This window comes from Nothobranchius furzeri, chromosome 2 (genome assembly GCF_043380555.1).
Source record: "Nothobranchius furzeri strain GRZ-AD chromosome 2, NfurGRZ-RIMD1, whole genome shotgun sequence".
Classification (NCBI taxonomy): domain Eukaryota; kingdom Metazoa; phylum Chordata; class Actinopteri; order Cyprinodontiformes; family Nothobranchiidae; genus Nothobranchius; species Nothobranchius furzeri.
This window is the reverse complement of record NC_091742.1, coordinates 4,542,291-4,567,972: the sequence shown is the minus strand read 5'-3', so window position 1 is coordinate 4,567,972 and position 25,682 is coordinate 4,542,291. Positions and strand designations below refer to the sequence as shown.

Here is a 25,682-nt window from a genome sequence, read left to right as displayed (position 1 = left end):
AAAATTATTTTGTCATTGCTGCTAAACAATGACAGCAACTATGTTTATGGTTTTAATGAACTGGCGTTTTTATTGGTAATCAATAATAATACTGTGCTGTTGGTCATCTTTGGGTACTTTTGTGACTCTGCACAGACCTTTAATTATGCCTTGATCATTAAAATCTCATCATTACTTCTCACCATGATTTCTGACCTTCGAGGAGTCAAACACTGTTATCATGTAATGCTGCTAAATGCTGAAAGTAAATCAGCTCTCTGGTTTTTCCTCACCATGAATATAATAAAGCAGCAAGCCTGCAGGAAAATATAATTTCGCCTCCTAGTTCACAGTGTGGGGCTACTTTCAAGCAGAATTATGTGCTGAGTTAATGTTTTATGAATACAGATTATTGTGTTGGTATTCCCACTCTGCTGATGACACAAGAGACCCTATAGTTTCCTTCAGCTTCAGTCTCGCTGCTTTAGATTGTTGAAAATACATGATTGTTTTTAATATCTAACCTTTTCATAAGAAATAAAAAAGGCTGTAGGGGATATGTGTTAAACTCTAATAACTGTAATAAATACAGTTTATCAGACTAAATTAACACACGACCATGAAAACAAAAATAAATTCTGGTTGTATTTTAAAAATTAGAAGGATACCAAGAGAAATTTTGTGCAACAGAAATTTTGTAATAATCCACCAAAGTTTTGATGTTCCATTGAGAAGATCAAAAAAAATGTTGTTGCTGTAGCCAGTAGTTCATTGAAGTCTCCATGGTAACCACACATGTGTGTGTGTGTCTTCTCCCTGACAGCAAATTTATTTAGAGGCAGAGAGAAACTCAGATTAAAATGTATGTTGCTGACTAACCCGCAAATTTCACTACCTCCGCTCCGGTCCGCCCCCGCCTTCCGCAGCCGCTCGCTTCCAAACTCAATTTTTCTTGGTACCCGCTCTACAACGGCTCCGCTCCGGTGCGGAGGCCTGAGGTGGGCAAACAAGCATGCGCAGGATTTTTGAGATCTTGCGATACAGTCCGAGCAATAAACGCGGAAGTTAGATCCAAACACCCGTTGTGTGGGAGAAGCATCGGCATGAACTGTTTAATCTGCCCATCATTTGTGTTGAGAGATCAGCAGTGTTTGGATCAACAAAGTGTGACTACTTTGATAGTAGAAACTGTATTTATGGCTTAATTTTGTGCATTTAAACTTCAGCCGCCATTGATAGTTGTTAAAAGTTGTTAAACCTGTGCATATGAAACAAAAAACGCCTTTTGTTTATCGATTTATTGTGAAAAACGGAAGTTGTGCTTGCTCCTTTTCCTGTTGGGCGGTTGTGATTTCTGTCCATTTACTGCGGAGGTGCTCCGGCGTCCGGCGAAAATAGGATCGATTCTATTTTTGTCGGACGCCGGAACAGAGGGCGGCGCACGGCGCCGCACTGCCGGAGCACGGCCGCAGTAGTGGAATTGCTCTGATTGACTACAACGGGACCGATTTTGCTCCGGCGTTCGTGTTGGAGCGGAGCGGAGCGGAGGTAGTGGAATTTGGGGGTAACAGTTGCTGAATGAAAACTGTAAGGAAGCAGAAGGCTCTGACACTCTCACGCAGTGGTTTTATGTTTTCACCGAGTTTTAATTGTGATATAAGATAAGACGACCCTTTGTTTCTTGTTTTAAAGCAAATGTTCTAAGCTAAAATCTAACAGAAGTCATGAAAGCTTGGGTGGGAAACTTGTGTGACATAAAACTGTGATATAATTAGGAACAGGAGAATATTAAAGGTGATTTGGTGCTTGTGCATTGGTACCCTTAATGAGCCTTTGACTGTAAATTTCTGAGAGGAGCCAGGCTGTGGAGCACGCTGGGTCCCTGCTGATTAACCTCTGACAGGTCTGCAGACCTGAGAACAGAACACGGAGTGGGAGTGAGCAAATGTCCTGTGAGGAGAGAGCTCATCGGCTTTAGCTCCTGCTATTCTGGCTTTGTGGTAGATCTATAAAATAAACTTAACTGAAATAAGTGCAGAAAAATCAATAAAAATTTTGTGATGCGTATTCTGTTTAGCAAAAAATCCATTAGACAAGCTTTCTCCTTTGCAAGAAAAAGCAAAAAATTAAAAAAAAAACAATTACAGTGTGAAAAATCATGCTGCCCTCATACTGTAAATGCAGCACGTAGCTTCAAATTTTATTTTGCTTGACATGACCCGGTAACCACAGCAACAACACATGCATTTATGGAGAGGAAAAAGTCCCTTTCCAGCTCAGATGAAGCCGAGACAACAAGCAAACAGCAGCAGAAGAAGAAGAATGGATGTTAGCATCAGGCTGAAAAACGATGCTGTTGTTGCTTTTGTGACTGACAGCGAGTAATGAATCCCCACAATCCCTCAGGCTGCTGCGTGAAAGCCATCGACATATAAAGCACATCGTCCCACTCAGGCTCTTTAACGTATAGCCTCCTCTGTCACAGCAAGTCTTAATTAGCCTAATGTCAATGAGAGTAGGAGGAACGTGTGTTCGACACATTCAGCAGCTTTATGTTATGTGTGCCTCTTTCCATCAGGACTGAGCAGTTGTTTCTGCTTCTTCTCTACAGGAGAGTCATCCATGCTTAGATAGATGGAATCCCATAGAAGAGTTTATGATGCATTTTTTTTTATTAGCATGTGGCCTCAAGACAGCCTAACACAAGCGTGGTATTTGCATTTTCTTTCAGAAACTATTCATTTTCAACAAATTCCTATAATTTTGCTTCAAAAGTTTTAGCAGCAAAAGAAACAAATGGCTATCATCATTGCAGGTGTTGCAAAGAGTGGTTAGATGTACTCAGGGACAGTAATCCAGGCTTTTATTACCACTCGGTTGGACTACTGCACTGCATTGTATAATGAGGTCATTGATCCTTCCATCAACCATCTCCAGAGCATTCAAAATGCTGCAGCACATCTTTTACCTGACACAGGTAAATAAGTGTACATTACCTTTATCTTAGTCTCATTCCCAATGGTTTCACATTTATTTTTCAAGTCCTTATGTTTGATTTTAAAGATCTCCATGGTCATGTCTCATCCCATACCTCTCCAAGCTTCCGTTTGAATGCTGTCATATATTATAAATAGCTTTATTTTACTTATATCACCATGAAGCACTTTGGTTCTGGTTGTTTTAACCCTCTGTAGGCAGGCGTTGCAGATTTGCAACAGTTAAAGCCTACCTACCTGGTTACTCCACATATGTATTTCATGAGCATTTTTTTTTACTCAGAAGTACCCTTGAAGGACTTAGTTGTTTGTCCTTTTATAAAAACTTATTTACTACGGGGACCCAGAAGGGACAAATTAAGTGTCGGCTACAGATTTCAGTGTGCTGTTCCAGTTTAAACCTAAATGTTAACAGATCCTAGAGAATAAAAATGTCACACTTCCATAAAATCTGAAATCACACTTTTATTTGTTTATTTATTTATTTTAGGGGTGGGAATTGAACACGTTAATTACAATCAATTAATTAGAAAAAATAACATAATCAAATCTATCCATTTGAGCCTTTCTCAGCAGTAGCTCAGGAGGTAGAGCGAGTTGTCCAGTATTCAGAGCGTTGAAGGATCTTTCCTGGCTCCCAGCAGGGAACTCTGCTGCGTGTGAATGTGTGAATGAATGAATGAATGAATGAATGAGGCACAGCAGTGTAAAGCGCATTGGAGTCCTCTGACTCTGAAACGTGCTATAATGTGGGTCATTTATCATGAATTATTTACTTGTGTATTTTTTACCAGAAAATAAATTAATTATTCATATTTGCATTCTGAATCTGATGCAGGAACAAAGATGGAGTGAATAACAAAATCATGGATGCACACCAGATGTGAGCATGCTTGGTGTGTCAGTAATATGAATTTAATGAAATCATTCATCACTAAACTGTTTCCCAGAGCAGATTTCCCTTTTAATCAAAAACACACAACCAGACTTTAATTGCTGTTGGGTGCAGCTTTATGAGTCGAAGGCTAAAGGATAGATCGTATCGCTATGGTGATGTCACCAGAACAGGGGTGATTGCTGATTAACAGCCATGTTGAAGGTAAACAGCAGCATGTGGACCAACATCTGCCCGGCCCCTCTATCTGCTCACTGTCCGTTTAATTTCCATCCAGTTGCTTCCTGGTGTGGATTTAGCTGCAGATGCTGCTGCTGGAGATAAACCGCTAGATAAAAAAAAAAAAAAAATAAGTGGTTTTGCTGACATTACTGCTTAAAACCATAACCGCTATCTTTTAAGTAAAACACCGGTTTGTCACATTTGGAGGGATGGTAGAAACCAAAGTGCAGAAACCCAGGATGACACGAGGCAGGAGATGATGTAAAGTAAAATCCTTTATTTTAAGGTGAACCAAAAATCAAGTAAATCCAAAGGGGTGGGGAGCCAAAATCCAAAAGCTCACTTCATGAGCAGAGAACCAGAGACCAGGAGGGAGAGACAAAAACAACACTGACATAAAACAACAATGGACCGACAAACACAGAGTGACAAGGCTTATAAACAGGAGGGAGGTAATCAGGGAAACAGGTGATAGGTGTGAGGAGTGTGAGCTGAGGAGAAACTGGTGGAATCAATTAACAAAATGGGAAGGGAAGGAGCTTGACCAGAAGTCAGATAAACATTAACACAAAACCAAACCTAAAGCCTGAGGGCCAAAAACAAACAACTAATAACCAGACGGATGAGGAGGACTAAATAAAGAATGATTAGGAATGGGGAATGATTAGAAGGACACCTGGGGAAGTCTACAGAGGGCTAGTGGTAAAACTTAAGACACACAACAGAAATGCAGACAACGGACACATGAGGGCACTAAGAGAGCACAAAAGGAGAACCTGGAGTGGGAACCGGAGGAGCTGGGGAACAAAGGGACACAGAACATGACACTGTTGCTTCATTAAATGCAAAGTGTTATCCTGTGCCAGCTTTCCCGTCTCAACAGGGAGGACAACGACCTTCCTCAGACCACGCTGTTCTGTGTTATCGGGTTACAGAAATAGAATGTTGACTGAATGCACCTGGTTCTGTATGAGGGAGCTGTGGCTTGTTTTTACTCCCTACGTTAAACAGCTTTCCAACTGAATGTCTTAGGAATGTGATGTGTGTGCGTTATTTGTTTGTGCTTGGTAGGAGACGAGCCTGTGACTCTGTAACTCAAGAAGGCCCCGCCTTCTTCGTCCTGTCTTTCAATAAAACTTACTGTGGGACAGAGAGGGGCAGAGAAGTATGGCGGAGACCCAGAGGGTTTTGTGCCACGTCTTCCCTCCGCTGCTCTGGCAACACAGCGTAAAACGACCTCCCTCCTCTTTGTGTGTGTTCATTTAAGGTTTACGGGTTAAGGAATTTAAAAATAACCCAACACCGCTGATTTTGTTACTTCTGGTTATTATTTGTGCTCATATCTGCTGGTTTAGTAGAAACTCAACCAACACAATTAGCAATAAAACAATGTGCAGCTTCTCTGGCTGTGAAAAAAGCCTCCACTCAATAAAAATAGGCTCTACTAGTGACAAAAAATGTTAATGACATTAATATTATATTTAAAAAGTTTGAGTGCTAATTCACAGTGAGACGTAGATCTGCCAGATTTCAAATCCAATTTCTATATTCTATCAGAAGATAACGCAGGAGATAGGTGTAGGAGATTATTTTCATGTTCAGCCGCATTAAAAACGCAGATTGAGTGATTATAATCAGAAAAAAAATTTAAACTGGGTTTTCAGTCAACCACACCTTTAATACAAAAGTATTCTTTAAATAAAAGTGCTCTCAAAGAGTTATAATTAGAATTCATGGGGAATTTGGTTGTTTTCCTACTAAGCAGACCTCCGTGCACATTGTCAGGATTAATGCTGTTGATTTTTCCAAAGCTGGAAATCAGGATGCTCTAAACCAGAGGTGTCAAACTCATTTTAGCTCAGGGGCCACATTGAGGGAAATCTAGTCCTAAGTGGGCCGGACCGGTAAATAAAAAAAAACTTCAGATTGTTTTCTTTGTTTTAATACAATCAATATAAAACAAGGCTGGAGCCTGAGGACAGTGTAGTACAAGTACAACACCTGAAGTTGAAAATTTGAAAAAAAATAAATAAATCAACAAATAAAAAAACATACCTTAGTGATTCAAAGAGCTTACAGATCACATGGCAAGATCAGTTTCATGCAGCACTTAAAAGTATATTTGACTCATTTTACTTTACATCTTTTAGCTTTCACCAGCACATCAATATCAGAAGTCACATCCTGAGTGGCAGCCAACTTCAGGATGGGATTCATGCTCATTACAGAGAAAACTTGCTCACAATGATAAGTTTATTTTCACTCTACATTGTAAAGTATGAAAATAAAGTTTACACAACCATCTCGCGGGCCGCATGTTTGACACCCCTGCTCTAAACAAACAACGTGTAGCCCTCAGATTATGTGATGGTGGGAATGATTATCAGCTACTACACACCAACTTTGAGCCCATCATCTGTAAAATAGTCTGGGTTGCAAGAGTCCATATTCAAACTGCATTCATATTTTAGTGTTACGGACGTAACTCCAGACACCGAGTCACTCATAGACATGTCTGGGTATTCTGCCTCACACCAGCATTCCAGCTGTTATCTTCTCCCACCAGATTGCATCGTAAAAGGGGTTCAGTCTCTGTCAGCGAAGCCCACCATCTCATTAATCTCAATTAACCCCCCACTGCTGAGGCCCACCGGTGTGAAGGAGGCCCGTGGGATCGGTGACTCTGACATTTCAGTGGGTGGAAGACAGAAATTCTGCTTTTCTCTTCATTAAAAGCTGAACTGAGTGGGCACTAAACGACCGGAGACGTGATTAAAGGATCAGTACGAAGAAAGCTCTCAGATGGTGTTCACATAATTGAATCTGACTGGTAGAGGGACAATGGAGACGACTGGTGTAGAAAACCCACCATCTCTGTTTCTTCAGTGAGAAACTGTATTCTCACTTTTTACTGGTTTTATGATTATTGTCTTTTATTGTGAGTAATTTTTTTTATATAAGTCTTTTTGAGTCTAACTGCTTTCACAATAACTAAAAGTTCTTCATGTGAAGTTTTTACAAATCTCAAGGGACAGGTCATCTATTAACATTTTCTTCACATTTAAAGTCTGTTGGAGAACAAATGCTAGAAATTATGGCAGATTCAAACTAATGTAAAGATACTTTTTCCTAGAGATTTGAAGCTGTTTCCACAGAAACCCTGACAGACAAGTTAATAAAAGAAGGTTGTTTTATGCTCCAGTCTAGAGGAACTAGTTGACGTAACTTGGTTTACTAAATTCACCGTTGCATTTCTTATAGTGTACTTTTAAGACATCTTTTTTTCCTCCTCTCCTCCCTATCTTATCCCCAAGGCTCTTTGTCTGTCTTTGGGTGTGCGTAGCTTCTACATTTTTTCTGGAAACTGGAAATTATTAAAAACTGACCTGGTCCTGGTTCTCAACGATGAGAATGGGAGAAGGGGCTCCCGGGTGCCCCTCTGGGACCGAGCCAGCTGAGTATATCATGGACTCCTGGAAACAGTGGAACCTGATCTGCTTATCTCAACTGTCTGTAGAGGATTCTGAAGACGTCTGGATATTCGTGGAGTTGGTTTCAGGTTTCCTGCTTTTTGGCCTAGGAGGCTACCTGGCTTACCGGAAAATTAACGAGCTGTCGAGGAATATTGGCGCTCTCCCCGAGCTCAGGGTGTCACGTTGAGATGATGGTTTGGACCCAAAATGCAGTAACCCAGGATGACGAGGCAGAAGTGGATATGAAGTAAAAAAAAATCATTTTATTTAGGAGGCTGGGCATAAATCCAAAAGCAACGCTGGCAAAAGGCAAAACAGAAGCTCATTCATGAGCAAGCTCAGGAGAACACTCGAGACGGACAAAAACAACACTGACAACGACAATGGACCGACAAGAACAATGAGACAAGGAGAGGCTTTATACACTGGGGCTGGGGTGATAGGAGATGAGGAGCAGGTGTGTGGAGAACTGGCACAGGTGAAATCACTAATGGGGAGAGGAGCAGAGCAGGACACCAGACCTGACTGGGAAGGACAAACAAACACACACACATACACATACTGACACACACATAAACTCACACACACATATACCGAGCTGGGGAACAAGAGGCTGGAACTACAACTAGAGGGGCTGAGGATGACTGGATGACACAGGACCTGGGAGGAATGATTTTAAAGGGCTACAACATAAGACACATAACAGAGATGCAGACAAAGGACACATGAGGGCACTAAGAGAACACAAAAGGGAATCCAGATAGGGATGGAGAAACATTAGGAGACACATGGGGAAAGACGCAGACAAAGGACACATGAGGGCGCCATGAAATACAAAAGGAGAACCTGGAGTGGGAACTGGAGGTGCTGGGGAACAAAGGGACACAGAAGGGAAACTTGAGAGGATGGAGACACATCAGGAGACACAAAAAGGAGGGGGCAGACGCAGACCATGACACAGGGATGGATTACACAGCGGTTTCTAGGTTCTACTATGATGCCAAGAAAAAGCAAACTTCTTCTTTTTCTTCTTGTGCTATTTATTGACGGTTGGCAAACTGAAAATGCTAACTGCTAGCGTTACAGCTAACAGCCGAGAGACCGGTAAAGAGCGCCCCCTAGGACACCTACCCGCTCCACAAAACTATCAAGTTCTTTTTGGTTTTTTTTTTTTGTTTTGTTTTTTGTTGTTTTTTTTTTTTGGTCAGCAGAGGGCTGCAGAGTGGTGTCAGATATAAAACTGGTCAAGTTTCTAACTGAACAATCACTGAGATCAATGTTAAAGCTCTAGCTTAAAGTTTAAAAACTATTTATTGTTACTTTTATTTATTTTGATGTTTTGAGTGATTTTACAGGCATACATATCTCATTTTTACATCTTTGTCTGTACTTTAAACCAACTGGAAACCCAGTTCTTTTTGCAGTGATTTTGTATTTTCACCTGGGCTCACCTCTAGCTCTGCAGCGACATCATTCTATCCACCTTTTTTGTTTGGAAAACACTACAGTACGTGATGGTGGATCGTGCAGATAAAAAAGCAGTATCATACTTTAAAGATGTCCCCTCTGTGCTGGTCGTTACCTCTCTACTTTAAAATGAAGTAGGATCTAATCACAAAAGGGTTCCACTCATTTCACATTGTTCAGTTCAGATCATTTGACTTTCAAATGATAATTTTAGGCAGAAATCCTCACTGAGCAGCAGAAGATCCAGCTCATGCTTTATTTAATGCAGGAAGACAATCTTTTTCTTATGAGGAAGCAGAGACTCGAACGTGCAGACCTGCCAGCGGCTGTTCAGATGAAATGCCTAAGACCCTTGTCAGACACTATACTCTTTCCACATGACTGCTGCCGGTGCTTCCTCATCAAATGAAAATACTCTGTGGAAAGAGATTGTAATAAACATGATTTACTGAAGCCTGACAGCTGATAATGCTCACAGTTTTTCAGCTTGTTACTTAAGTCATTATCATTTTTTTTAACTTTCTGATAAAAAGTCCTGTACAAAGCTGCGGATCTCTTTTACGGGCTTTACAGTATTTACTGAGATTTTCTCGCATTTGCTTAAAGAATTTAAATAAGAAACATCTTTTTGAAGCAAAAATTTTAATAACTTCTGAAAAATGCATTTATAAATATGGTACTTTTATATAAAACCACCTAAAATGTGACATTGTAACTCAGAAATTGCCCTGCCGCAGAGAAACTGCTGATCATATTCTGCAGGATGAGTAAAGTGCAGTCTTTTGTTGTTGTTGTTGAAACAATTCAGGTAGATTCAGCAGGACTTTGAATCATTTTTGCAGCATCAAGCCCCCCTGAGTCTTTACAATGCAAGCTTGCAGACAAGAAATGTTATCCACAAGCCATGAAGTACATGTACGTAAATGAAGGTTAAAACATTTTTTTATTTGCTGACATTGTGATTCATCTGCATCCTGAACTGTTCCTGTGAGTTTTGGACCAAAAATGTTAAAGTTTTTGATCTTGCATGAAAGTTGGTTGAAACCTGGAGAATTGTTTTTAAATTCCTAAAATGCAGGAATTATTTTTGTCCTCTGTATGACAGGTCTAAGATGGTGAACGACTTCATTTGCACAGTGCATTCAGGATCCGCTGAATATACATTATATATGTAAAATATAATAGAAAAATGTTATTTCCTCAACAAAGATAAAGCCACAGCCAATTAGAAAATGCATTCTGATTAATGTCAAATTTCTTCTGAGTAATCTTTTTTTATGTTGGTGTCAGGTTTCCTTCTCTTTGGCCCAGGAGGCTACCTGGCTTACCGGAAAATTAACGAGCTGTCGAGGAATATTGGCGCTCTCCCCAAGCTCAGGGATGGATTTCACCGCGCTGTGAATGCACAGACTCACATAACTGTCGAGATGAATCGTAAGCTTGGAACTTTGGCTGAGATTCATGCTTTGGCACAAAAGATGGATGCCATCAAGGAGAAAGTGGACGAATCAGCACGGATTGGGATAGATTGATTTATGCCATTATTGGGATTTTGAGAGGTTGAGGACCAAGGAACTCTAAGACAGAGAGGAAATGATCTCTGTCTGGCCCCAAAACAATTTCTAATCTGAATCTGATGCCCTTGAGCCTGTAACGCCGGGGACACACTGGCCGCGGAAGCGCCGCGAAAATGGGACCGCCTTCATTCGGCGCCCTTGTTAAGCTATTCTATAGACCACATGGGCCGTCGAAGCGCCGCAAATCGCCTCGCGCCAGCGCTCCAGCCAGCGCTCCAGCCAGCGCTCCAGCCCGCGCCGTGCAGCGATCATTTCGGCGTTGGCTCTATTTTTTTTCGCGAGCCGCGGGTGAATCGCGTCAATTCTGGCAGGAAGTCAAACGTAGACATAAGAGGCAGGCCGGTAAAGTTAACAAAATAAAGCATTTCAAAATAAAATTCCGCAATAGTCAAATGTGTTCGTAAACAGACACTGCAGAAAAACCACACGAACACACACACACATACACACACATCGAACTTGTGTGCGTGTGTGACCACGTGAAGGGGGGTGTGGTTTTGGGTGTCTTTTCACCGGAGCAAACAGGACAGAGAGACAGAAAGTCTGAGACAAGCAGTTAGGATGGATGACTTTAAATCAATTATGGAAGTTGAGAAACACAAGGAGCTGTACGGCCCCCGAAAAACATGTTTATTTACGTACCCATTTCAGAAGAAACTGCTAGGATACAGCTGCAGAATTGGAGCAGGTTCCAAGAGATTCAACTGGCAGAAACAACTCATACCATAGGTTCTCACACACACACACACACACACACACACACACACACACACACACACACACACACACACACACACACACACGCGCGTACAAACACTCAAACGTATAGGAAAAGAGCTGAGAAAAGGCAGAGAGGAAATGGAGGACACCAAGTGTTTAAAAGAAAACTACAGCTGAGCCGAGGCGCGCCTCGACTGGGGCGCGTCTGATCTGAACTGAGGAGCGGCAAGCAGCGGCCGAATTTCGTGAACGATTCGCTTCTCGGCGCTTCGCGGCGCTTCCGCGGCCGGTGTGACCCCGGCGTGAGGCTGCAACGAATAACCCCCCCCCCCCCAAATGTGGAATGCTGCCATCACTATGGCAACTCTGCCTCCTATCCCAGCCTGGGCGGGACTGTGGGCTGTGAAGGCCGCTGAATCGTTCCAGGAGTCACTGTGCCCTCTAAACCTCAACGACCTCCTTCCCCTGTCCAGACTGAGGTGACGAGTGCTGCTTATCGTGGCTGCAGGAACTGAAGTGGGGATAGTCCTAAACCCACCACCCCACCTAGTGGACACTTATGTTGTGTAATGTCTGAAGTCTGTTGCATATCTGTCTGAGGTGTTTTTTGCATAGCAAAGATGCCCTCTCTGTGGAGGGTAACTCTGTGAAGTGCCTTTTTTTTCTCCACCTGACCCAATCCTCATGTAAACCCTCTGATCTCTATTAAGGTAGCGCGACTCAGGGTTGCGAATGACCACAGTCACCAATTCTTGTCATGTGTCTTTGCCCATGTATGTTTGAATTGTGTGTACTGAAACTCTAATTTCCCTCTGGGATTAATAAAGTATCTTTGAATTTGAATTTGAATTTGAATGTGAGGACCTTGTGCAGAGCAGGCCGTGGTTAAAGTCTAAATGCATCACCGGGCTGTGCCATTAACCGACATAACAATGAGGGTATGACACAGAAATGTCATCCACAACATGATTAGTTTCTTTATTCCATGTAACATGAGCCATATGTTTCTGTTGCAGGTGCTGCTCTCCTTTAGAGACAACAAAATAAGAGCTTCTGAACGGTGGTTTGGATGAGGTGATGCCTTAAAAGCGAGAGGACAATTAGAACTCCAGACGGGTTATGACGAGGCAGGAGCAGGAAGTCTGGCTTTGAGGCGATTTTAACACGTCTCTTGAAGCCGTGGAGGGATATGGGTGTTGTTTACCAAGAACAAAAGGTCAGGAAATCAGGTGATGAAAGGAGATCAGGTTTTAAATCTACTCCTCCAGGAACCTGCACGCTGCTAGACTTCACCAGCGTCACAGAGATGATTTGTTGAAAAGAGCTAAACTTTTTCAAGTGCTGACTTACTGTTTGGACTGACTCTTGACTTAGCTTGTAAACCAAGCCTTTTAAATAAAGCATGTAGATCAATGGTAGCTGATGTACCAAAACCAAAAGTGTGTTTTTCTTTTCTTTGTTGAAGGTTTCCAAATCGTCAGCATCAATAAGGATGAGTCAGCATCAGAGAATGAGGCGGAGAGTTAGAAACCTCACGCAAAAATCTACAGCTTCACTCCCACAACAGATGAAACGAGAGGATTATTGACTTCATGAAGGGTGAATCAAACCATCACCCAACGTTTTTCATCTGTTGATCTTCTGGTGGGAAGGTTCAAAGCACCAAGATGTCAAGTAACCCAAAACATTTTTTTTTCCTCTATGAACCCAGAATTTGGACCCTCCCTACAACGGTTTTCTAGCCCATAAAATACCCTTACCTGCTGCATTGGAAGGCAGAGGAAGACCAGTGACTGGGCGGAGCAGCAGAGAAGTTCTGTCTCCTTCTCGGGGTATCTATGCCACAGGTGCATTCACAGAGGCCTCCTCATTCTTCTCACAGCGCCATCTGGAAAGTCCTCAAGGGGAAGTTGCAGGAGCTTCAAATAACCACATGACAGTTACATTTGTTTCTAACCTGACCACATCATACACTGTAAAAAAATGAAACGTTGAATTTACTTCAAGGTGCATGAAGTAAGAATGACCTCATGTGGCCAATATTGGGTACTGCAATCCATGTATCATGTAGAGTCTCAGCCACCCCTTCCTTTTGGAAATTTCATGGCTGGTGCCAATTACAGATCAGCACCAGAACATTCCAGACGACCAGGGGCGGATTAAGAACTGAAGAACATCCGGGGCTTAACACACGCACACACACGCGCACGCGCGAACACACGCGCGCGCACACGCACGCAAGGACGTAATTTTCACTTAAGAAGTGGGGGGGGACACGGGGGGGGGGGGGGGGGTATATTTACAGTATGTTCCAATGGAAACAGGCTTCAACACAAACTGTTGTTTTCCGCTTGGTCCTACAGCTCAACCAGTGTCAATTTAATATAGCGTAATATTGTTTTTGGATGGCAAAAAGTGCAGGGGTCAAAACTTGACTTGGGAAAAAGTGGGGGGGACATGTCCCCCCTGTCCCCCCCCCCCCCCCCCCCCAAAATTACGTCCATGCACGCACGTGACACGCACTATTCACCATCATATATGTCTTGTACCACATAATTTTAATCTGAAGCTAAATATTCAGCATATTCAGGGCAGAGTATTGTTCCTGTTAGTGTTTAGTGTGAGATGATAGTAAATATTCCCTTTCTTTCTCCAAAAACTTTACCTGATAGTAAGCTAACTTTAGGCAAACCAGCAGCACAACAAATATTTTCAAATAAGACCCACAAACCTGAGTCAACACCAGTCTCATCAAAGCTGGGGTTCTGTCGTTGTACTTTTGGTCTAAAAAACGTTTTTATGTCCATCTTCACTCATGCGTTTCAGGCAGAGACTGTAGAAGAAGCCGGCTGCTGAAGGGCTTCTTCTTCAGTGGTGGAGGCTCAGGCAGGCTGTACACAAACTACTGCTAGCTGCTCCCTCTCTGTTGGACTTTGGTACTGCATGTTACTTCCGCGATTTAGATCCGGGCCTTTCCATGAAAGATCCGGGGCTTCAGCCCAAGTAGCCGGGCCTAACGCCGCCCCTGCAGACGACAAGCAAAAATGAGTCATTCGCAGTAAGTTGATGAGCAGGTACATTTTCCACTGTAATATTGAGTTGTTGGTACCTGAATTTTTTTTTAACTGTTAACATTGTTAGCGTAACATTAGCCTCTAGGCTAGTTCTGTGTGGTTTATCAGAATCCATTATTTGGTTTATTTCTACACATAGTTAGCCGAAACTTGTCGGCAATAATTGCAAACACAAAGTTGTATTACACTGTGCAGAAAAGAATCAAATGATGGGATACTGGGCAGTTTTGTTTGCATTTAGCAACCGTTAGTGTATGCAGGAAACGTCCTGGAAGCAGATTGCAGCTCCACCACGTCAGCTCCACTCCACAGCTCCCTCTACCAGCAGGAACTGGACCGGCACTCTGAAGTTGCAAATGGAATATTCTAGCCACAGAGGGTGAAGGGGTCTGAGTGTCATTTCATTAACCCTGTAAAGGGTCATTTTTGCACATACTGGCTCAAGAAAATGATTTAAAAATATGAAAAAGTTGCCAAGTGTCCCTTTAACTGTAAAGAGTTATATTGTTGTATGTTATGTTAAAAGGTTCAGTGGAACCACTGGAAACAACTTAAATAAATGTACTGAAGTAAATAAAACATTTAATTTCTTAGAGTGTACATTGGTTTACCCTGTTTTAGTAAAAATGTAGTGGTTGGTTTATCAGGTGATTTTTTTTTTTTTCCTGTTTTGTGTCCTAATCATGGGTCTGAACTGTGTGAGGCATCAAAATCTGCTGTTTTTAAGAGTGTGACAATGCAAAAGACAAAAACAGTATTGGGTACAAGGGCAGAACTGAGGCAAAACCTCGCCTACCTTTCATTAAAAATATATATTTAAAAAAAGCTTTTTGGAAGAAAAACATAGGTCGGCATTACCCAAAAACATTCTGCAGCTGATGAAAGCCAGTGCAACACATATTTTTGGTTTAAATTTTTCCATTTTCATGTTCCATTCTCTTTCAGTGCAGCTTTTTTCTTCTTCACAAAACCCAACTACAGCAAGACTCAAACAACATCAAAGGCACACTTTATTATTGCTGATTTTGGATCAATTTTCGCTGGTTTTGCAGAATTCTAAATAGATTGTGCACGTGTGAAAGCATGAAGGATGAGAGTGGCGGGCGGCGGCGGAGTGACAGAACCTGACAAAGCAATTAGGCGTGAGTGTTTAACTTGGTGGGTGAATTGATCTCATTAGGAGCATAAATCAGCTGGAGAGCAGCTGAGAGGAACAGCACAGCTCTTCCATCAGCTGTTGCACATTACGCAAAAGTGTGATCAATAGTGTGGGCTCTTCTGCACTTAAACAAATTCTTTCTGCTCACACACACACACACACACACACACACACACACACACACACACACACACACACACACACACACACACACACACACACACACATCTGTAAGGAAAGAATAAAAGGTAAAGTCCTCATTAGCCCAGTTTTCTTTATCATGTTTGTGAAGAGGGCACACCAAATGACAAGAAACCTCATAAGCTGCACCGACTGTCTCACTGATTCAGATGAATTTAATTAATTCACTGAACCTACGCTTCAGAGCATGTAGCACTTCACCCCTGCAGTCTGCTCCCAACCCCTGATAAGCCGGCTCTCGCCTGGAGGTGAGACTTTGGCGTGTGATGGGGGTGCATCGCCAGTTTAAATTATTGGCGCAACAAGGACATGGTTCTCTCTTCTTTTCTGCTTCAAACAGCACAAACCCGTCCTTGAGTTGGGAAATAAAGCGACAAGGGGAAATAGGCCTCTGAGGAAAATGTCAGTGTGCTCCACAAGGTGCTTATGGGTGAAATGGATGATGTAAAATTGCCAACTCTTGTTTGCTACAGACTACAAAAGTTCTTGTCGGTGTGCTTTTCAGGCAGAAAGTCTGTTCCTCCACAGCTGCTTAGAGAGCAAGAAAAAAAAACGGGTTGAAATGTTGCAGAAAGGTTTCAGAAGCCCTGTTTTCTGGTAAACTGGTGAGGTTCTTTTTTATTGTAAATACATTTTGAGACTATAAATGTCACTTTTATAAGTCTATTGTGTTTTGATTAGAGAAAAACAAAAATACTAATCCTCAAACCTTGTCTCCACACTCAGCTCATGCATTTCTTTGGGTTGCAAAATTTTTCCAGAAATCAAATAAAAAGGAAAATAACACATTATAGCACAATTTTCCTAAAACTGATGTAAAAACTTTAAATTAATTCAGATAAATAGATTTCATTCATAAAATAAAAGTTCGAGTTATCTGTGTTTCCATTAAATGTTTGTGCAACAAGTGAAATTTGGGGACATGAGCTTTTGTCATTTTGAGGGTGAAAAGATAAAGTGTGGTTAGTATACTTTACAGTTTTGCTTGCCTTTTGCACCCCCAAGTGTCCGTTTAGTAAAACCAAACGTGAAACGTCTCCTTGTTGTGCGTTTGCCTTTTTAACACCTTAATCTAACAGCTGAAATGTCTCCTCAGCCATCATTAGTTTCTACAGGAGCAGTTCATCACTAAGTCAGTTGTGTTCATGATCTTAAACATGCAGGAAACGTATCGGAAGCAGACTGCAGCACCAGATATGTCAGCTCCACTTTACTAAATCCAACAGGGACTGGACTGGATACTCTGGAGTTGCAAGTGCGTTATTCTGGCCACATAGGCTGTAGGGGTCTGAGTGTATTTTCATTAACATACTGGCTCAAGAAAATATGAAAAAGTTGTATATACTGTAGGGCTGCAAATACGATTATTCGGATCATCAATTAATTGGATGGCATCTCGACTTGATTAATCGATTAACTGGATGAAATGGGAAATTTTTACTCGAATCAATTATTTTTCTATAAAGCACTTTTCATACAAAAAATTTAACTCAAAACGCTTTACAGATTAAAACAACCCCACATATCCCACAAATGTCATTAACTAATTTACTTAATTAAAAACTGCTGGGGAGACATTTTTCTCTCCTTTCTTTACTTTATTTACTAACAAAACATGATTAGAAAACAGTTCAATAGCGTGCAAAACAACATGCTATCATCTAAATATATCCATAATTGAACTATGATCAGCTAAATTTTCTGTATTTCATTAACAAGTTCAGTAGTACTGGAAATGCTAACCATATTTAATTTCTACTGCAAAAATTGCAGTAGAATTTATTATGTACGGGTTAGCAATAATCCAGTTTAAATTATGTTCAGAGATAGACGCGTTTGTGAATTACATGCTATAGTGGCTTTATAGAAAAATATGCCACCCAAATGGTAATTATATTAAAAAAATGACCAAAATGATCTTGAAAAATGGAAAATAAAGCATTCTTATTTCAGTTCTAACTGCTCAAAAACATAATTTCAGCCATTTTGGACAGTGCTAATATCCAAGCAACATAATAAGCTTTAGTTATGGATCTCTTTTTTTATTTTTATTTTTATTATATTGTTTTGTTTTTTGTTTTTTTGCAAAAAAAAAGCTCAAAGTAATGTTGATTTGTAGCTGTTTCGCATTAAAATGTAATTGTGCTTGCATAAAATAGCCTGCAGGCTGATTTCATAACGTTGCAAACATTTGTGTCTTTATTTCAATAAAAGTTGCACCGGTTTTGACATTTGCACCAGCTTAAAGCTTATTAAATGATCTGTGGCGTTTAAAGGCTTCGGAGGCGTTGCGCAGGATTCCCTCCTTGAGAGCGCACAGCCCACACAGCTCAGTGGGAGCGCAGAGCAGCACATCCAACGTGGTCTATCGCTTATGAAGCGTCTCTTTTGACAATAAAACCCCATCTGCGTCCACCTGTCTGGACAGAATGTCTCCGAACATCTGGAACTGGATGGACTGGGTGGATGCGCTCTGCTCGATGCGCTGCGCTTACGCTCCGTCGTAGCGCGCGTTTCGTCGACGACGGGATGTGCTGGATGTATTTTCTCCGGAGTCTGTGAAGCGGAGGGCAGAGCAACACGCTGAGACCATGTGGAGAGAGGATGCGGGAGGCAGAGATCGAGTCTAATAGGAGAGCTTCATCTGCGCTTTTCTGGAAAAATAGTCTTCTGGGAGACACAGAGACGAGATGGTAGAGAAGTAAGATAAGTTCATTGGTTATGCTCTTTTATAAATGTGCTGTAATGGTTTTTTTGAAAAATGAATGGATTAACACAGTAGCCTAAATAGTATTCATTTCTGATGATGTGTATACTTTATTTTTTATTTCTAACCCACTAAAATTAAATCTAAGCAGATAAAGTGCTCCACTTTAAAGTTATTATGTAATTCTACTCATCTAGTCTTCAAAATATAAAATTTGCATAAGTTTGCTTTAAAGACTGCACCTCTTGGGGCAGTTATGTAATCATCCTGGGGTAGCAGAGCTGTGTGGGAATAAGAGAATGTGACAAATAGTGTTAAAACATTGATGAGTTATGTTTATTCAGTGGCTGCATGCACACACTAAGGAGTCTGTAACATCCCTGTTAGGAAAATGTTCCTCTTGTTGACAGGTAAACAACCCATTTACCAGGCTGACTAACCTGGATGGTTTGATGTTTTTCTCCATCATGCTCAATGTTCAGATTTAATGCTCTGGTGTCAGGCAGCGTAAATGAGCTGAAGGCAGGCAGAAAGCAGAAAACCCAGAAGGAGATGAAAATAGCGTAAGAGAAGGTATGGAGGGATGCTGATGCTGGGAGATTGTTGCATATCATTGAGAGTTGATGGAAAGTGCTGCACCGCTAGTTTATTATGCAAGAACCACGAAAATCACAACTTCAAACATGGTTATTAAAAATAAAACTACGCATAATTGTTTGGGCTACATTTTTATTTCAAAACCTTGTGTTAATCTTGATAGAAAGTCAAACCTCGGATTCAGGAGAAACAATGTCGTTGTCGTTTTGTCTGTGGAACACTGGGCCAGCTGATCCTGGAGGGTATGATGAGAGTTTGCCCAACCACTCTATGTGCTTTGTGGAATTGGAGAAGTTAAAGTTAAAGTCCCATTAGTGATCACACTCTGGTGAAATTCATCTCCGCATTTGACCCATCCTCGTGGGGAGCGGTGAGCTGCAGCAGTGGCTGCGCTCAGGAACTATTTGGTGGTTGAACCCTCAGTCCAACCCCTTAAAGCTGAGTGTTAAGCAGGGAGGCATTGGGTCCCATTTTAAAATGTCTTGGGTATGACCTGATGGACACTCCGGGACACACTAAACTATTGAGAAAGTCAAGGAGCTCAAATGTGTCCCGGGGGGGGGGGGGGGGGGGGGGGGGGGTTACTGTGGGAGAATGGGGTACAGGGCCCATTGATACGGGCTGTTGGGTCCCTGTATGACCAGTGCCAGAGCTTCATCCACATTGCCAGCAGTAAGTCAGTCATGTTCCCGGACTCCGCCAAGGCTGCCCTTTGTCATAACTTTTATGGACAGGTGGTGAGGAGATCTGTTTTGGTGGCCTAAGGATCAAGTCTCTACTTTTTGCAGACGATGTGGTTCTGTTGGCTTCATCAAACCATGATCTCCAGCTTTTGCTGGAGCGGTTCACAGCCAAGTGTGAAGCAGCTGGGATGAGAATCAGCTCCTCTACATCCGAGATTATGATGAATGGATGGTATTAAACTTTAACAGTTTGTGCATCGTCAGTGGAAACAAAAATACCTCCAATCTCAGGATCAGCCCTTGAGCTAACAATGACAATTTAGGGATTAGTTGGTTGAAAAGCGTTCTGACAGCTGTAAAAGTTCTCACGCTTCATTTTGATAAAAAAAAAATCTTAGCATTAATATGCTAAGCAGCAAATAGAAAATCCACAGTTGTAGACTCCTACCCGGTATGTGTCACAACCCAAATCAACAAATATGTCAAAAACAGAAGGTTTCAAATAAAATAATAATGCATTTTTGTAACACAACTCAAATCTCAGAAACCCTAACATGAAAGTCTAGGTGCCTGTATAGATGTGTAAATAATGAATCAAGCATTTCATATGCCAAAATAACTCCACACATAAAGGCCACAGGGTGTTGAACCTGCAACCTTCTTGCTACAGCAACAGTGAAACCAGCTGTGCCACCATGCAGCCCAGTTCTGCTCATTTCCACCACAACTTCCTGGAAGACTAATCCAGTATCATAGCCTTCTGTGGGTACAGGTTGAAGGAACTCATAGTAAAACAGGCAGCATAACATCGTTATTATTTCATAAGACCAGTGTGGAGCGGCTCATGGTTTTTGCATGCTTGGAGCAGCTGGCTGTGCTGAGCAAACATTTCTTCACTGAAATAATCTCGTCTGTGAACTTGAAGAGTAAGGTGGAGAAAAAAAAACTCACAAAAGATTAACTAATTTTTTTCTCATCATTGTGCAGTGGCTGCACCTGACCTCCTTGACCCAAAGGCTGCCGTCCACAATTCCAAACCCCGCCTGTCATTTTCCACCAAACCAGTGGTGCTGACCACTACGGAGGATGAGTGCGACGCCCCGCGGATGACCGTCATGAGGTGGAAAACTGTGTCTGCGATCTTCTTCCTGGTGGTGTTGTATCTCATCATCGGAGCGACGGTGTTCAGGGCGCTGGAGCAGCCTCACGAAACCAACCAGAAACTGGACATCATCGCTAAAAAGCTGGACTTCTTGGCCACACACGCCTGTGTGAACGTCTCAGAGCTGGAGAATCTTGTGAAGGTAGGTGGAAGCAACAACACAACTTTATAAATCTGTTTCATTCTTTCACAGGAGGTGAAAAATAGCCTGTTTGCAATCACGTTTAAGAAAATCAGGATCCATGAGGGGGACCTGAACACCAATTTTGGGAGCCATTCTTTAATAAGACACATGTCATGTTCAAGTTAGAATTTTGTTTCCATGGGTCCTTAATAGTGATTCGGAAGAGACAATGTTTAGTTTTTACCATTAATCTCTGGATGTATCCATCGAAATGTTGTTTTGAAAAACATCGTAACATTCGACCATAAAAATCTGGGAGGGGGCCAAGTCTCTGGGCGACATCATATTAGACGCAGTGTTTCTTTCTACGTGAGCCCGTGAGGACAAAACGCATTTACTGATTTGTAACAAGCAGTTGCAAAATTTCCCTCTCATAAATGTTGTTGTTTTACACATTTGCCTTTCCATTGCCAGTGATGAAAGGGAGTCTGACGTGCTTGTCGTTTTGCTAGAGGTTGAACAATCTGATGAAGTACTTGTCGTTGACCCTAATGGCCATCCGTTAAGGTCTTAAAGTATCTTTGCGGAGTTTTTCCCTTTCAGAAATTATGTATGATTTTTCAGAAATCCGTAAAAGTGATTATCTTATCATGTACTGTGATACAATGTAAGCAATACGTCTTTTATGCACGCCCCCGCCTCGCAGAGCTCTGTGCAATAGGAAACAGCGCTGACAAGAACTAACCAATAGCGTTAGACTGCTATTTAAATGCTTCAAATTTAAGGAATACCTCGGCTGATGCAGAGTTGATGAACTTTTCACGGACAAGTAAGTCTCTAAAATATAAATATATGAGAACAGAAAATGAAATGAAAATAATACTCGTAAAGCAACGTATCGCAAGGGTATGCTGGGAACGTCTGGCAGAGTCTCCTGTCAGTAGGAGCTTCAATTCCGACAGAAGTTCAAAAATGTTCCGGGGGAGGCGGGGGACATTGAGTCCGAATGGACCCTGTTCTGTGCCTCCATTGTTGAGGCGGCCGACTGGAGCTGTGGTCGCAGGATCGTCAGTGCCTGTCGTGGTGGCAACCCCCGAACCCGCTGGTGGACATCGGCAGTTAGGGATGCTGTTAAGCTGAAGAAAGAGTCCTATCAGGTCTTTTTGGCCTGTGGGACTCCACAGGCAGCTGACGGGTACTGGCAGTCCAAGCGGAACGCGGCCCGGGTGGTCGCCAAGGCAAAAACCCGGGCATGGGAGGAGTTCGGTGAGAACATGGAGCAAGACTTCCGTATGGCTTCGAGGAGATTCTGGTCCACCATCCGGCGCCTCGTGTGTGTGTGTGTGTGTGGGGGGGGGGGGGGGGGGGGGGGGGGCACTACCAACACTATCTATAGTGGGGACGGTGTGCTGCTGACCTCTACTCAGGACGTTGTGGATCGGTGGGCAGAATACTTCGAAGACCTCCTCAATCCCACTGACATGTCTTCCAGTGAGGAAGCAGAGTCTGGGGACTTTGGGTTGGCCTCTCAAATCTCTGGTGCCGAGGTCATTGAGGTGTTTAAAAAGCTCCTCTGTGGCAAGACTCCAGGGGTGGATGAGATCTGCCCGGAATTCCTTAAGGCTCTGGATGTTGTGGGGCTGTGTTGGCTGACGCGGCTCTGCAATATCGCGTGGACATCAGGGACTGGCAGACCGGGATGGTCCCCTTATTTAAAAAGGGGGACCGCAGGGTGTGTTCCAACTACAGGGGGATCACACTCCTGAGCCTTCTTGGTAAAGTCTATTCAGGGGTTCAGGAGAGGAGGATCCGTCGGACTGTTGAACCTCAGATTCAGGAGGAACAATGTGGTTTTCGTCCTGGCCGTGGAACACTGGACCAGCTCTATACCCCTAGGGGGATCCTGGAGGGTGCGTGGGAATTTGCCCAACCAGTCTACATGTGTTTTGTGGATTTGGAGAAGGCGTTTGACCGTGTCCCTCGAGGGGCCCTGTGGGGGTACTCCGGGAGTATGGGGTACCAGGCCCTCTGATATGGGCTGTTAGGTCCCTGTATGACCGGTGTCAGAGCTTGGTCCGCATTGCCAGCAGTAAGTCAGGCTCGTTCCCAGTGAGAGTTGGACTCCGCCAAGGCTGCCCTTTGTCACAGATTCTGTTCATAACCTTTATGGACAGGATTTCTAGGTGCAGCCAAGGTGTGGGGGGGATCTGTTTGATGGCCTGAGGATCAGGACTCTGCATTTTGCAGATGATGTGGTCCTGTTGGCTACATCAGAACGTGATCTTCAGCTTTCACTGGAGCGGTTCGCAGCCGAGTGTGAAGCAGCTGGGATGAGAATCAGCTCCTCTAAATCTGAGACCATGGTCTTGAGTCAGAAAAGGGTAGAATGCCTTCTCCGGGTCAGGGATGAGGTCCTGCCGCAAGTGGAGGAGTTTAAGTATCTCGGGGTCTTGTTCACGAGTGAGGGAACACTGGAGCGTGAGATCGATAGGCGGATTGGTGCTGCATCTGCAGTGATGCGGGTGTTGTACTGGTCTGTCGTGGTGAAGAGAGAGCTGAGTCAGAAGGCGAAGCTCTCGATTTACCGGTCGATCTACGTTCCTACCCTCATCTGTGGTCATGAGCTTTGGGTAGTGACCGAAAGAATGAGATCGCGGATACAAGCGGCCGAAATGAGTTTTCTCCGAAGAGTGGCTTGGCTCTCACTTAGAGATAGGGTGAGAAGCTTGGTCATTCGGGAGGGGCTCGGAGTAGACCTGCTGCTCCTCCACATCGAGAGGAGCCAGTTGAGGTGGCTAGGGCATCTGGTCAGGATGCCCCCTGGACGCCTCCCTGGTGAGGTTTTCCGGGCACGTCCAACCGGGAGGAGACCTAAAGGTAGACCCAGGACACGTTGGAGGGACTATGTCTCTCACCTGGCCAGGGAACGCCTTGGGATTCCCCCGGAGGAGCTGGCTCAAGTGGCTGGGGAGAGGGAAGTTTGGGCCTCTCACCTTAGGCTACTGCCCCCGCGGCCCGACTCCGGATAAGCGAATGAAAATGGATGGATGGATGGAACGTGTTTTAGCTGTTTGTCGGCTACAGAAGCACATTTATAAACAAGAACCGTGAAGTCACCATCTTTAAAAAAAAACTGATTGAGAGACTTTTTGTGTGATATGCTTGTTCGCCACTAGATGGTGCCATCGGATAAGAGAAATACTCCGGAAAGAGACTTTAAGGCTGTTTCACATTAAAAGCATCAGTGGCATGGAACGACAGCGGAACGTCGCTGCTTCATATAGAATTCATTATAGCATAGGGGGGTGTTTCAAACCAGCCGCAATGCAGCAGTTTTCAGGCGCGTCTCAGAAGCGGCGTGCCGCGCCGCTGAAGATAGGGTCAGGTTCTATTTTTGCCGCTTCTGGGTTGCAAGACAGGAAATCACAGATGGTTTCAGTGTAAAATCCCCAGTAATTTTCAAAAGAAAAGTACTGCAGCAATGCAGTGTAGCTTACGTGTGACCCAACGGCTTATTTACTCACAGAACCAGAAGTACAGCTCGCAAGTAAAATGTTCCGCTGCAGCTCCGCGCCACTGATGGTTCCAGTGTGAAACTGGTTACAAAAATACTTTTTTCTTGCAATTATTTAAGTATGTACTGCCCCCTGCTTCCAAAGAAAATACACACAGTCACTTTAAAACATATTTAAAAATATATATTTCTTAAGAAAAACTAAAACAATCCTTTATCTTTTGCACTAATAATTGCAGTAATTTACCAACATTAGAGAACACATGCATGCAGGTTTTAGCTCAGCTTTTCCAGACTAATGCTAAATAGCCTTTCAGACTGCTCTTTTTTCTAGCCTTGGGTGGATGTTATCAAAAATGTAGACCATAATGCCTTGACACCTGGTTATTAGAACAACATGAAAGCTGTGGTTTAGCACCGAGCAAATAAAACATTAACAGGATGCAATTCAAACCTTTTTGCAGATAGAGTCAAAAATATTCCCGCTTGTGCAGACCCTGTCAATGGGAGGCCAGACGTGACCTATAAGACCAAATAAGACAACAATTTTCCTAACAAACTTCAAGCTGCAACAGTAAATGCAATTCAACTTTACTAAAACATTAACTAGCATCAAGAAAAACATGAGCATTAAATGTTAGGTGTGCTTTCTTACACACTAACTGGAAATAATGTTTGATTTCAGTTAAATGTTAAAAAATCAAAACCTCCACCTGCATAATTAATGCTTTTTCTCACTCCTGATCTTTAAGCCATTTAACTCAAAAAAAATTTACTTGTGCCTTTTATCTTATGGATTAGTTCATCTCAGCTGTGAACGCGTTGGTGCATCTGTGAGAATAATGATCATTTTTCTCATGTTCCAGAGCAAAAACTTACATTTTCAAAAGTATCCTCACTGTACACTAAGAAAAAACTGTTGAATTAACTTAACCAAGTTATGTCAACTGGTTCCACTAAACCTTAAGTGTAAAGAGTAGTACACAATGTGTAACATTGTTGTGTTTTAAGTATATGGAACCAGTTGACATAACTTGGTTAAATTAATGTTATTTTTTACAGTGTAGCAATGCATGCAGCCAGGCTTCCTCTTCAAGAAAATATCAAAATAAGCTTCTGAACAGTTTATTTG

At 42.6% G+C, this 25,682-nt stretch overlaps 1 protein-coding gene across 1 annotated transcript in view; it reads left to right on the top strand.

The window, feature by feature from the left end:
• Positions 1 to 18,324: 18,324 nt before the first annotated feature.
• Positions 18,325 to 25,682, top strand: part of kcnk2b (potassium channel, subfamily K, member 2b) — a 35,533-nt gene continuing 28,175 nt past the window's right edge. Inside the window, exons 1-2 of the mRNA XM_015947291.3 lie at positions 18,325 to 18,464; positions 20,738 to 21,054. Of these exons, the coding sequence (XP_015802777.3) occupies position 18,464; positions 20,738 to 21,054 (318 nt within the window). The 5' untranslated portion in view covers positions 18,325 to 18,463. The remainder of the gene's footprint in view (positions 18,465 to 20,737; positions 21,055 to 25,682) is intronic.